This window comes from Bactrocera tryoni, chromosome 1 (genome assembly GCF_016617805.1).
Source record: "Bactrocera tryoni isolate S06 chromosome 1, CSIRO_BtryS06_freeze2, whole genome shotgun sequence".
Taxonomy (NCBI): domain Eukaryota; kingdom Metazoa; phylum Arthropoda; class Insecta; order Diptera; family Tephritidae; genus Bactrocera; species Bactrocera tryoni.
Genome location: NC_052499.1, coordinates 56797734 through 56813018, shown reverse-complemented (window position 1 = coordinate 56813018; position 15285 = coordinate 56797734). Strand labels below are relative to the sequence as shown.

The window sequence follows — 15285 nt, the reverse complement described above, 5'->3', positions numbered from 1 at the left end:
TTGTAAACGTTGTTCAGGCGTGTCGTGCCAAAATTATCCTATTGAAAAAAGTACCTCTACTTGGATCACCCGTTAGTATGTGTTTATTATAAATGAGATTAGTGAAGGTGGGGGGACGATTTATTTCAAAATTTTTGTTCAAGGGCTTATAATATTCAAATTTTTTGTTCAACCATCGGCCACTTAATCCTCAGTTAGCATCAGGCACAAAAATTTGAGTCGAATTCGATCAGAAATTCGGTTCATTAAGGTCCGGTAACTTAACCAAATCTTAATTTCTGAAAGTTTCCTTTAGTTTTAAAATAGGAAGACAAGTTGGAATATTTATTTTTAACGCAGCACTAAAACATTTTTATTCGAAAAAATATTAATATTTTAAGGTTATGTGAAAAAAGTTGCCGATCTCGAAGTTAAGGTTATGAAAAGGTGATAGTTTGGAAATCAAAATGAATTCAAATCTATAGGCGATGGACAATAATACCTGATTTTTTCATATTTTCATCATAGCTTTGTAAAGGAATAGAAAATCAAATTAATACATACTTATTATGGTAAAGTGATGGAATGACTTTATTTGATATAAAATCCCTTCCAAGGAACTTATATACATATGTACCATGTAGACACTGTTACTAACCGATAAACGTACCAAAAAAGTAGATTTCGTTGAATACAGGATAAAAAAATGTTCAGAAATTGGTGTACAACAGATTTAATTAAGTCCCTTTCGGCTGTCAACTTTTTGTCACTTGATCTGCCGATAAATACATACATACGTACATATGTACCTATTCATCAACAGATGAGTTGTAAAGATAACCGCTTACTGCCGCATAGTCGCCTAAATGAGCGCCATTAAGCGAAGCTGTTATGCCACAAAGGCAGTAAATGGTGCTTTGTTAAGCGTTAATACACTCGAAGCCAGTTGGAATTATGAAATCCGTCTTTTGGATTTGTGAGTATATGAGTATGTGTGTGTGTTGCTTATATGTGAGGCTACCGTGCAGTTATGGGCAAAGCGTGAAGGAAAATAGCGCGAAAGGCAGCAAAACCTAGCGCGCTAATAGGAAAGAGACTCGATCGCCAAGCTTAACCGCAACACGAAGAAATGACAAATGTAGTCATAAAGTCAGTAGCAATTACCGTCAAATACAGCGCTGCTATGACACGCACACACGCATGCACCGTTGTGTAGTGTGTCTATTGCATAGAAAAACTGTTGCTGCAATCTGCTGTTACTTTGCCATGCGGATTAGGACAGTTAAGCCTTTGATGTTTGTGCGCAGGCGCGCACAGCAGGTCACTTCACTTGTTCTAGGTGCGCATTCACACTTGTATGTGTGTGTTTAGTGACAGTGGTTTGCTGTGTGCGAGCGATCGGTCATCACACAAGACTAATGACTGTGGTTGGGCGAGCAAAATTTCGTAAAATTCTGCAAATTTTGTGTGTATTGCAATTTTACCTTGTTTTGTTTGTGTGTTTGTGCTTGTTTCATTTTCATTGAATTTTTTGTTTTCACAAAGTACCGTTAGCGCTCCGCTACTGGTGTAAAATATGTGCAGCGTGACTCGGCGTTTTTTTTCTATGCACTTTTTTTCGTCTATCTCATAATGGTGTGAGCGCATAGAAAACCGTGCTTCAAAGGCGGCGCCTCTTTTTGTGGCACAGCATGCTGATTTGGCTTTCGCAATTGCCTTTTTGTTTGTTTTTTTTCTTGTAATTTTTGCTACTTCTGTGCATAAATTGCTTATTAATTATTATCGCTACCGCATTGCTGGCCGCCCATGAGCATGCGCATGCGTAGTTACCAAACCATTAACCAGGCACATTTGCTAAATGACAAAAACTGCCACATACTTGCAAAGCACTTGCATATACATATGTATGTGTATATGTAAGCACAAACAACCACAAAAAAAAATTTTCGCAAAAAAGCACAGCAAATAATTAATATTTTTTGCACAACAATTTGCTTAAATTTCATTTACCACTTCCTCTTACACTTTTTTCCAACAGCTTTCAAGCTGCCACATACTTCCCTCAACGCATAGCAACGCATTTAGCAGTTTATCCCCAAGTATTTAATACACAATTTAGCAGTTCTTCAACTGCGCATGCGCATGCGCACTCACTTGGTGGCTGCTAATTACCTGCATACCGAACGCCTAGCGAACGCAAATCACATTTTCACATACACCATCACCTTGTGTTGCACTGCTTACACCGTGCTCACCACCATACAGTGGCTGTCGAAGGGCGCATGCGCAACACTTTTAGCGCGCGAACACAATTGCTGCACTCGCTGCTGGTCAATCACACCGCTCAAACGCGCCACTGCCAGCTGCTAAGCATCCTTATCGACCGCCTTGCCGCTCAACGCTCGCAACAGCGGTGTCTTCGCTGGTGTAAAGTTGGTGCTTAGCCTGTAATTAAATGTCAATTTGGCTGCTGTGACTGCTTAACTGTGCTTATGTTTGTTGCTGTTGTTATTATTATTAATGTTGTTGTTTTTGTTGTTGTTATTGATGTAGTTGTTGTCGCGCTGCCTGTGATTATCGCAAAAAACTGTCGGCGTCCACTTGGGCGATTTCACACCGCATTGCGCACAATATGATTTAATGAAGCGCTTTATTGCATTCAAACTGCGCTTTTTCCGTTTCATTTTTCATTAATTTCTTATTTTCATTATTTTTTCTGGGTTTTTTTTCGCCACTCAGTCACTCAGGCTTCATGTGTCGGCGCTGTTTTGTGCTTTTTCTAGACTTTCGGTAAATTAAATATGACAATAACATGTGACTTTCTTACATACATACATATACACACATATATACATAGCTACATACATACAGTTATGCAAACTGTATGCTAAAACAACAAAAAAGCAATCATACAAACATATATGCATGCATATCTACACCGTTTTGATTGCACTTTGCGTTGCTTTTTTGCTTGCTTAGTGTTAGCAAGTGAATAATTAATCTTTATTGTCGGTCAAATAAATCTAAGCGCGCTTTGAGAAATTTCGCCTTTGCTGCAAAACTGCGTCTAAGCGTAAGCGTTTGATTAATATCGCACAATAAATAAAATGTGATAAAGCAATTTTGCAAATTCACACTGTAAATTCATTTAAGTGATTCTCGAAATTACTGCATCGTGTAAATGTGAATTTTTGTGAAATCGTTGGGGATGACCTTTTTCATGCATTTAAAACACGCGTTTTTAAATAAAATTAATTTTCATAATTTTTGTTTAGCACAACTTTTTAAAACAAAGTATAAAACCATTAAATTGACATTAAGGTTTACCGAAACTGAGTCGGATTTTTAGGGGTGACCCTTTTCCAATATTTAAAACTCGCATTTCATATAAAAATTAATTTTTAAAATTTATGTATCTCAGCCTTTTTAAAATAAAATAAATAGCCCTTTCATTAACATTAGGGTGTTCCGAAGTGCACTCGCATTTTTATTCGTGCAGTGACTAACAATTCAGCTGCCTCACTTAAAACCATTTCAGCAGTTTTTCTAACGCTTCAACAAAATTGTTTTTCCATTTTCTCTTATAAATTTAAACAATTTGCTTAAATCATATTTTTATCTGGGAATTAGTACATATTATTATTATTATCATATCGCGGCTATTTTTACAACGTATCATACGAATTTGGCTGGTATTAGTCAATTAGTTCCTGAAATATAAGAGTCTGAAGTTGGGCGCCCATTATCTAAATTTGAAACAGTCTCCTATGAAGCCCTTCAGTACCATTTTTTCTGTCAAATTAAATGATTCTGACGCAAATTTTTGTCGAGTTATCGTTCTTTAAGTAGTTTACAACATAATTTTTGTATGAGGAGAGGGCGTGGTTATAATCTGATTTAACTATTTTTATATGTTATATGGAGTATTGTTGAAAAGTCAGCAAGTTTGGTTGAAATAGCTATAGTAGTTTGTAGATATGCCCGATAAACCTATTAGAGGTCGTAATTACGCCCACTTTTATTTAAATTTCAACCAACAGATGACCCTAAAGTTCGTCTAAACCTTTGCAATTATGCAATGAAGTTCAATTGCTCAACCAAACCAGATCCTGAAACATTATAAAGCAAAAAACATTTCCGTCATGAAAAATTATTGTATCTCCAAGTTGATAAATTAAGTTTGAAATGCATGAGAAGACCAATTATCAGAGCTACAAGTTTTTTTACTAGATGTACTTATAAAATCGAGAAGCAAATGTTTAGAAAAATGCACAGGATTATAATAAAACGTTCGTGAATTGGAAAAACTCAGAAACCATAATAAATATTTCCTCAACTAAAATGCAAAACAACGTATCATCAAAAAATCGAAATTGAGTTTTTTATTGCTTACAATTTACTACATCATATTATATATATGTAATTCTGCTCAGAAATATAGCCAATATATTGGGTAGTCGAAAAAGTCTTTTCGTATTTTGTCAATAGATGTCGTTGCAGTCGTATATCTGCAGTGCTACTAATCGCATTTTGTCATATAGTGTTGGAAAGGTGAGATTTCAAGTTTCATTTAATTAAAAAAATTTAATTCGGAGAAGTTGAAAATAAATTACAGCTGTTCAAAAAATGAGTGAAAATAATGAAGAAATTCGCTATACATGTTTCCAAAGTTTTGTGTAAAAAAGGGAATAAAGCCACCAATGAAATTTGTAAAGTTTGCGGAGATGATGCTGTATCAGTTCGTGTAGCACAACAATAGTTCGCTCGCTTCCGTTCTGGAAATTTCGAAATTTCGATTTACACGGATGAACGTTTTAATAAAGTAGCGGAAAAATGGCGAAAAGTGGTCGACAAAAATGGTACATATTTGTTTATACATAAGTATTTATTTATTAGTATAAATATAAAAAAATAAGTTGAAGTTTGATTAGAAATACGAAAAGACTTTTTCGACTAGCCAATATTACTAAAATAAACTTGAAATAGGCAGATTAATTGTACTACCCTAATGAATGTATGGTTTCAATGTAAATTTCTTGAAATAACTTATTATTTTTTTTATTCTAATTTTTCATTTTCTTAATATCTTTGCGAAAGCGCACAATGTCAGTTAGGTTCCAAATCAACGACCTGCCATTGATGATGCATTCAAATATTTTATCTTAATTATTATAAATTGGTTATTAGTTAATTAAGGGGAAGGGCAGCGCGTTAATAAATTGCTAATTACTACAGTGTGCATCAAAAGCATTCGTATAACAATGTTTGTATAACAATGTTTGTATGGCAATAAATTTTAATGAGTTAAGTGAGTCATAACCACTAAGAAATAAAAAAAAAACGATTTTTTTGTTTTTTTCTTTCATGAAACATTTGATTAAATAGTAAATAAATAAAAAATAATGTACTTTTACAGAATACAAGTTAATAGTAGTTAATAATTGTGATGTTTGTTGAAAACTTTTGGATTTCCTGGCTCCCTTAGCCGATCTTCCAAACCTACGAAAAAAGGAGTTTCGCGCTAATTTTTTTTACTTAAAATTGTCTTAAATTCCAAAAACCAAAAATATTATTATTTTTTATTTTTTTACTATTATTATTATTTATTATTACTATAGATGAGCACACATAATGATCGAAGGAGTAGTCAAAATTTTCATTTTCGACAAAATGGTGGAATAATTTTCACACCAGAGTGGCTTAAAAATCGAAACTATTATTCAAAAATCGTATTCCTTCCATATTAACTGACAAATATATCCAAAAAGTTCCTGTGAAATTTTCAAGTCGATCCAGCCGTTTCCAGAGAAATTTTTTTCAACGTCTCTGAAAATAGTGTTTCGAAAAAAAGTGTTTAAAGTTTTGGAAGCCGTTTATACTAAGTTAAAAAACTCGTATAAAAACGCTGATATCTCTGGAATTATTTGCCGGATCAACTTCCGCAGAATATTCTCAAATATATGTATTATGTACATAAGAAATATGCAAACAGTGAGTTATACATTTTGACAGAAAAGAACACGGACATTGTAAATAAAACGCTAAATATTTAATTACTCATCAATATTATTTTGTCGCCTTCAAAGTAATCCCCACCAGACGTAATTCACTTATGCCAACGATTTTTCCGGTCCTCGAAACACTTTTCATAAGCACTTTTTGGGCTGGTCTTCAGCTCCTTCAGCGAATTTTGGTTTATCTCTACGATCGACTGAAAACAGGTTCCACGGATTGGCAATTTCAGTTTGGGAACAAGTAAAAATCACACAGAGCCAAGTCTGGTTTTAACTTCGGTCACAATCCCCGTACTCTTTTTGAAGAAAATTTAGTTTTATCGGTACGAGTCAAGCACGAACGCGTTTCATACCCAAAATATCCACGAAATTATTTGGAACGGTCTCGCGAGAGATGTCGAGCTCTCTTGCTATTTCTCTAACGCTTGCCTGACAATTTTTAAACATCATATCCCTCACTTTTTTAATATTTTCATGAGTTGAAGAGATCGAAGGTCGTCCATAACGAGGCATGTCTTCAACGATTTCTCGACCATCTTGTTGAAGGCTTGTGTTTGAGAATCAGCCAGAATTAGTCCCGATTAAGTTAGTAAAAACTATTTTAAGGATCTCAGCGGGAGAAGTAAACATGCCAAACGCGCTTGCTAGAAGCGCTTTAACCAAGACTTGAATCACAACATTGTTTATCAAACGTTGATAACCTTGAAAGCCGACCAACTCCTCCATATATGTAAGTGTGTACCGATTTTCAAATAGAAATCAAATATTGTAATGCCAATATTCCATCGCAACTCTAATGTGCACACGGTAACCTGCGCGCGTGGGCGTGACAAATTGCGCGCAAATAATTACATAAGTAAATAGAACAGCTGCCAGTTAAGCTTTCGAAAAATAGCGCCAAAGTGCAAGTGTTGTTATTGTAGTGGCATGCAATGCAATAATATTCGAAAATTTCAAAGCTGCGTGTGAACCGCAAAGCAGTAGCGCATGTAAATACAACAACAACGAGAACAAATATCAACAATATCTTATAGTTGTATGTCTAACTTATGCATATGTGTGCTTATGTCTGTATATTTGGTGTGTATATGTATGTATATGTTATGTGTATGTATATAGAATATTTGTGCTTACAACAATCACAGCTTCCGTAGCGAGCGTGTCTATTTGATGTCAACAACAAACACCAGTAGTTTTAATGGTGACAATAAAAACAGTCAACCATTGCATTAAGTCACACACACAAATACACCGGCACATGTACATACATATAATATTTGGTGTTACGTACAAATATAATCACGCAAACGCAAACATATTAACTGTAGGTGTACTTATATATGTATGTATGTATATGCGTATGTGTCGGTGTGCTTGTCTTACCTGTGCCTACAAACACGTCTTCAACTTTTTTTTCCAAATATGCTGCCCTCACTTGTGGTTTTCAGCGGCTCACATGCATGTAAATTATTGATGTGTGTGTGTGAGTGTACCGGCACTAAGCCGTTTACGTTTACATAGTACATTTTCCGACAGTCGGTTGTTTATTTTGCCGCTTTACTCACTACTTACACTTGGCATGCTCGCATCCGACTGGGAATTACTAAGACGTCCTTACTGTGCCAAGTAAGCAAGCGCACGCACGCACAGATACAAGCAAAGTGGTCTCAAGCATATATATATTTATATGTGTACATATGTACAATAGTGCATATATGTATCTCACCTGTATACATCCATATACATCTGTGTGTTGGTGCGCATTTATGTTTCGCTGGTCCAGCCTTCCTTGCTGGCATCATCATCAGCAGCAGCACGCCGCTCACCGCCGCCGCCGCTTCGGACATCATTCCGTGCGCATCGCTGCAGCGTTGCGCATTCTCAATTTGTCAGTTAGTCAGTTAGCCAGTCGGTTTTGCAGCGCTGCAACACGTCGTGTTTCAGTCTGTAAGTCAAGTCAATCGCTTAGTTGTTGGTGCATTCTGTCAGACACATATCGTAAATCGGTTTTTATTTTGCTATATTCTTGAGATTTTTCAATTTTTCTCTGCTTTTTGGTGTCTGATCGCCGCTTCAAGATACGCGCGCCGAAATACAAATCGCTACAATTGATTTTATCGCGCTTACAAAATAAGAACATTTAAGCCGTGATTGACAGTTCGGTGTGCGCGCGTTGGACAGACGCTACAAAAGTGATTTAAGAACGCATATCTATGTACATACGTATATGTATGTAAACTATATAAAATTATAAAAGCTGTTAAAAAATTTTAAAACAGTTAAAAAAAACATAAAAAGTGTACCAAAAAATATTTGTAAAATATCGTGTGACTAAAAGCTTAATTTCGACGTTAAAATTTATCGCATGCTATGAAAGTATGCATTTTGGTGCTGCCCAACAATAAGTGACAACTAAATTATTAATTAAGGTGTGCAATTTTTATGACTTTATTTGTTGTTGTTTATTTTATATATTTTACTTTTCATTGATTTAGAAAATATTGGTGCTAAGGGACAAGAAAATAATCTATCATGACATTTTATAACACAGTTTGAAGCTAAGCTAATTGCTGGAAAATTCAGTTACTTTATTGGTATTTATATAGAAACGGTAAAGAATTGATATTTCTTTCCTGCATAATTGCATATCCAAAAGCACAGAAAAATTTAAATAATATTATTATTAAGTCGAATCGCCTGAATCACTAGAATTTGAAATTTATTTTATTTACTGACATTTTTTATCGACTAAAAAATTAAATTTTTTTGCATAAAAAATCAATTAGCTAAATATTGAAAAATCGTTTTCGAAAGTATATTTTGGCACCTAAAATACAAAATAACGTAACATCACTTTTCATAAGTTTAGAGGCGAGGAAAAACTGTGTAATAGAAACCACTCATATTCAAAGAAAATCTGAGTTTTGGTTATAAAATAGTTATATATTAGTTATATCTGACAGCGGAAACTGAAAATTTTATCCTACATATACATATGTATTTAACATGCTATAGTGAACCGTTAGCAATAAAAAACTCAATCTAGATTTTTTTGTTGACACATTGTTTTGTATTTTGGGTTGCTATTTGAAATAACACTAAAATATTTGTTTTGCTCTTTTAAAAATCGTTGAAAAAATCTTCTAATAATAAGTTGAAATGGCAAACATCCGACTCTTTATTGTATTGTTTCGGATTTTTGAACACCAATAAATCTGCCATTATATATTTTCGAACTAATCTACAAATATTTATAACTATTTTCAAATGGCTTTAATTTAGTTCCAACAAAAATAATACATTTTTGAATGAAAATATAACTATAATACCCTCCACAAATGCAAAAAGTTGCTTAGAAGAACTTTATTCCGATCGATCAGTTTGTATGACAGCTATATGCTATAGTGAACCGATCCGAACAAATTCGGCGGACATTTTATTATTGCTTTATATAACAATTCATGCTAAATTTCGTGAAGATATCTCGTCAAATGAAAAAGTTTTCCATACAAGCAATTGATTCTGATCGTTCAGTTTGTATGACAGCTATGTGCTATAGTGGGCCGGTATCGGCGGTACCAACAAATTAGCAGCCTCTTGAGAAGAAAAGAACGTGTGCAAAATAGCGGATCAATATCTCTGAGGATAGTCCTCTCGCGTGTATACAGACATAAATCGACGCAGCTCATCTGATTTGTTGACCATTTACATATATATATATTTTAAAGGATCTCCGAAGTTTTCTTCTCGGTGTTATGATCTCCATGGCAAACTTAATACATCCTGCTATTTTCATATCTACAATTAAATTTGTTGAACTTTCAAAAATATTAGAATAATATTATATAAGTAACATATGTAAAGATAAAATTTAGCAAGTATCCAGCAATCGGCTTTTATTGTTCATGACGGTTGAAGAAAAGGCTTAAACGATGTCTCATAAAAGAGTTATATAACAGTAATCCAATATTTTGTAGTTTTTTGCATATCGCAATCGCTTTACTAACAAATTAGAAAAATCAGACTTCGTGATGATAACAAAGTGAATTTGGACTATAGTACTGACAAGTGTATGTACATGCTTAATATTATAAAAATAGAGCAAAATGTATATAACAGGCATGCATAGTTTTGTTGCCATCAATTACACCGGTCAACACAATTTTTGGGTCTGACATGTAAATGTTAAATTTTAGTTTCTCCTATGACAAAAATATGTAGATGTAGATCAGCCCAAAGCAAACTTAAAGAACTAAAGATTAATATTTAAGTGTTTTTCAATGTCTAGAATCAAAATTCAAGCATGAGAACAGAAACCCCCAAAAAAATATGTTTTTTGTTGACTGGTGTTATCAACATATCATCAAAATAAAATCGAAAATAATAACCAATATATAACCATTTTATAACCAAAACTCAAATTTTGTTTCAAGTTAAGTGGTTTCTATTATATCGTTTTTCCTACGCGTATAAACTTATGACAAGTGATGTAACGTTGCTATATTTTGCATTTTAGGTGACGATATGTTCCTTTTTATTTACGGTAAAGCTAGATTATGTCTCAGGCACTGACAAAAAGTCCTAGATTTTCCAAAAAAATCAGTAGTAGTATTAAAGTCGTTAACAATTCATTATTCTGCACAAAAATATATATGTAATTATATGATCTTCCTCTATCTCATCGCAAGATAATCAAAATGACATGGCTGACTAAAGTCTCACAACGATGGCTATGACTTCGTAGATTTCGAAACAATCTTTATCACAATTATTCATATAAATTATAAAGTCTTATATTGATATATTATCGACGTTTTTTTTCAACATATGTTTAACCAACCATTACTTAATATCCAACTATTTCAGCAGTATTTATTTTTCGTTTTTAGTTCAATAACACACAAAACTTCAATTTGTTTGAATTAAGGGGGGAAGCCTGCTTTAGAAGCTTCAAAAAATCGATTTTTTTTCTTTTTGCTTAAATCTCTTTACAAAGTATCTAAGAATATGTTCTCACAGTTATAGATGGGAATTCGAAATATTGTCGAAGCTAGAAAGGAAATAGTGACCGAGCGTCTAACAGATACATATCGCACTTGTTACGTTAAAGTGTAACAACTCAAAATTTCCAAATTTTAGTTTTTTGCAAGAAAATAATGTGCAATGGTCATCTCTACCCACTGTAAAAATCGTTCATTGATTTGTCTAGTCTTTCGTTAAAAAAACCGTTATGACTCTCTCTTTTTTTTCACAATGACTTCTTTCGACTCAACAGTTTTTCGTCTCTACTGAAAATGTTCAAATTTTGAGTTGTTACACTTTAACGTAACAAGTGAAATATGTATGTATATGAGCGCTTGGGCAGAAAGGGAAAACGCGATTTCTCGGTTTTTCATTTTTACAATTTTTCTTAATTGGCGGGCAGGATAGAAAAAATACTAAACGTCGTATGGAATGGAATGGGGCAAACTTTATTATCTTTGGCATTTAATTTTATTCTATTTAAACTAAAAAAATCTAAGAAAAGTCAAGTTTGAACATATTTTTAAAAGTAATTTTTTTTTTGATCAAAAACCACTTTTTTCCAATTTTTAAAAAAATGTAGACTTTTACACTTTTTTTTTGAATTTTTTTAGTTCAACAAGAAGATAAGTTATTAACAAATATGAATCTCTTTGAATTTTTTATTTCCGATAGAAATTGCGACCTGCATCATGCCCGCCGTTTGACAAATGCACATGCGAGATGCATCGGGCAATTGCTTGCCAAAGGCAGAATATCAAAGATTTCGTATCCAAAAAATTTTCGGATGATGTTTAAATATATAATTATAAACCCTAGAAATTTCGCTTTAATCAATTATTTCTTTCCTTCCCAAAAAAATCCTTAAAAAAAAATTGATTTTTTGAAGCCTCTAAAGCAGGCTTCCCCCTTAACTTTGCTTCACTGCATATCTATAGCCAGAGCAAATTTGAAAAATATAGTTTTGAGTCCATTGAAAACTTGACAAAATTATAAGTGAGCAGTTTTGAAGCTATTTTATCACAGCTAAAACTCAATTTACTATAATTTCAATAAATCATATGTAGAAATTATTGTTTAGTGAGTCTAGAAACCCATAAAATCAAAGTTTAAATAACAGAAACTATATGACTACTAACCACTTAACGGTAGTTTCTAAGACCGCCGTATAATGTAATACATATATTATATACAGTGCAGTTTACCTAAAAATAATAGTTTTCTAAGCCTGAGGGAGGTAATTCATGCTGTTTTTATTGATATATTATTACAAAAGCAATGTAACTAGGAACCCATTTCCATATTGGACGTTAAACTTGCTTGAATGATAGAATAAGGTACACAATTATCTCATTAAACTCGCCTCAAATGAGCTTGTACCGGTATAAAAAAGAGTTCATTTTCCAAATTGTTCTTTATACATTAGATTTGTCGATCTTCTATAAGTTTACCAAATCGATCTGAAAGTACCATCATTAGCAGCAAGTTGGCATTTACTACGTAATGTTATGAGAATGCTAATCCAACTGCAGATCTTCAACTTTTACAATAAAAAAAAAGTGGGAAAAACTTATTGCCTACGAATTATTACCGAATTTGGAAGCATGAATTAGAAACGAAATACCTAACGGACATAAGAAGTAGCAAAAGAACAAACAAATGCTATGAGTCATGTAATTTATATACATACATTATAAGTATGTGTATATATTTGAGGTTATACCCGCTTGTTCCTAGCAAAAAAATGGGAAAAACCTCTTTTGTTAACCAAAAAATGCTGCTGACTTACGAAATCCACGCCGACACCCCCGGCGCACACTTGTCACTTTTTACAACGAAATCGAAAAAGCGCCTTCAATTTCTGCCACAAGCATATTTCAATTTAATTTCGATCGATCTTGAGCGATCCGTCAATGGCCGCCGGTGTGAACGTGCAGTCTTTCTTTGGCAACGTGCAGCTGGATACCTTTTGTGGCGGCGAAGCGCGCTAAGCATCGATCAACGATCGGCGATCGCCGGCGATCAGATTGATACATTGTTCGCAATTCAATTGTTTTTTTTTTCAACTTTTTATCAGATTTATTTTTTCATAATTTTTTTATTTTTTATTTTTTATTAAACATGTGCTTATGCGCGAACTGCCACATTCATGAGAATGAAATTTGAATTTCGCGCTTTTGGAATGTGTTATTTCTCGATTTGCTTATACTTACATGCTATATACCTTTTGTTGTTGTATTCTTATGTACGTTTGTTTTTGTTGTGTTAAAAACCCAACATTGCGCATGCGCACGTTTTTGCCACCGATTTACTTGTTTTTCTTTAATTTCTTTGAATTTATTTTTTGGGATTATAGTTACATATGTATGTGTGTATGTATGTATATAAGCATACACATGTGCATATATACCTATTTACATTTACATATGTACTAGTCTGTATGTACATGCCAACTGTCAGCCTGTTGGTATTATTTGTTGTTGTGTATTTTGGTTTGTTGCGCTGTGTATGTGGGCGCTTTGGTGTGATTATAAATGCCTGCATTCAACAGCGCGCACATACTTACAAACATATAAGCTGGAATATGCTGTGTGGAACATTTCAAAAATTTTTATGATTGATCGCTTATTTATGGATCATCAAATGCAGCAAAAATTCGGCCTGCACCGCTGGTTTCAAACCCTTTTCGAGTGTTTATTTTATTTCCATTTTATTGAATCCCACGAATTATTCTAGCAACAACAGCACTCCGCTCTCGCACCTTGTTAAAACATCATCGATTACGGTAATGTTGAAATATGCATTTTGTTGCACTCAAAAATTAACAAATTAATCACCGCAACGTGGGCAAACTGACAGAAAAAATGTTGATGAGCATACATACACACACATACAGACACACAGTTGAATGACTCTAATTACAAACCGCCTTGCAGCAATGACGTCTGCTCAAACTCCAATTAAATGTATATTTTTTTTATTTATGACATCAATTTTTATTTTCCACTTTTTTATCCTTCCAGGGTCGCATGTCCCTCAGTCGTGGCGTTTCGATGGAGCAACGTTTACAGGATATTGCCAGTTTCTTCAATCCGATATCGAGCATGGGTGTAGTCGGCGGCGTCTCCGATATGCCGCCCTATCCCCACTATCCCACACATCCATATTCGTATCAGGGTGCCGCTGGCATACCAGCACCACCGCAACACGCTCAATATCCGCCGCCACCACCGCCGCATTCACACCACCACAGCCACCATGCCATGTTGCATGCCAACGCCACTTTGGGTGATATCTGCCCCACGCAGCCGCATTATGGCCATAATTTGGGTTCAGCCGTCACTTCTAGCATGCATTTGACCAACTCCAGCCATGAGGCTGATGCCGGTGCAGCTGCATCAGCCGGCGCTGCGGGCGGCAATGTGGGCGCCTACAAAATGGAACACGACATGATGTACTACACTGTGAGTGCGCAAATGACATACATATATTTTTAATGTTTTCTTAAATAATTTTATTGTTAATTTTTTTTACAGAACTCTTCTTCGGATATGAATCACACCACTGAAGGATTTATTAACTCAATTTTGAATGATGAGGATTTGCATTTGATGGATATGAATGACAGTGAGTGCAACATTTTGTTTAGTTTATTTGTTTAATACATTTTGTTAGTAGGATTTTTTGAAATCTTCTTTTTTTTTTGTATGAGTGAAAGCTCTAGAAGCTCTGAAGTTTTGGTTGTGCTGAAACTAACGTTCCTAAAACTCGCTTATACTTCAGAATTTAGTTTTTTCCAATTTTAACTTAAAATATTTTTATTTATGAGTGAAAGCTCTAAAGCTTCAGTTACATCTATAACTAACCGCTTCAAAAATTCTCTTAAAATACTTACGAATTAATTTTTTGTCAATTTAAATTTTCAATAATTTTGTTTATGAGTGAAAGCTGTAAAAGCTCAAAAGCTTCGGGTATACTTAAAGTAATATTTCTAAAGACCTTTATGTTTAGAATTTATTTCTTGACAATTTGAATTATAAATAATTTTGTTTATCAATGAAAGCTGTAAAAGCTCTAAAATTCCGGCTATACGTAAAGTAACCGTTCCAAAAGCTCTCTTATATTTAGAATTTATTTCTGGACAATTTAAATTTGAAATAATTTAGATTATGAATGAAAGCTCTAAAAGCTTTAATGCTTCAGTTATACCTAAAGTAACCGCTTTAAAAACTGTCTTACATTTACGAATTTATTTTTTGGCAATTTAAAT

General features: G+C 33.9%; 1 protein-coding gene across 2 annotated transcripts in view; it reads left to right on the top strand.

The window, feature by feature from the left end:
- Nucleotides 1-15285, top strand: part of LOC120773080 (segmentation protein cap'n'collar) — an 82239-nt gene that overhangs the window by 47450 nt on the left and 19504 nt on the right. For both annotated transcript variants that reach the window (XM_040102030.1, XM_040102039.1), the window contains 2 exons: nt 14039-14479; nt 14552-14642. In XM_040102030.1, the coding sequence (XP_039957964.1) occupies nt 14039-14479; nt 14552-14642 (532 nt within the window). The remainder of the gene's footprint in view (nt 1-14038; nt 14480-14551; nt 14643-15285) is intronic.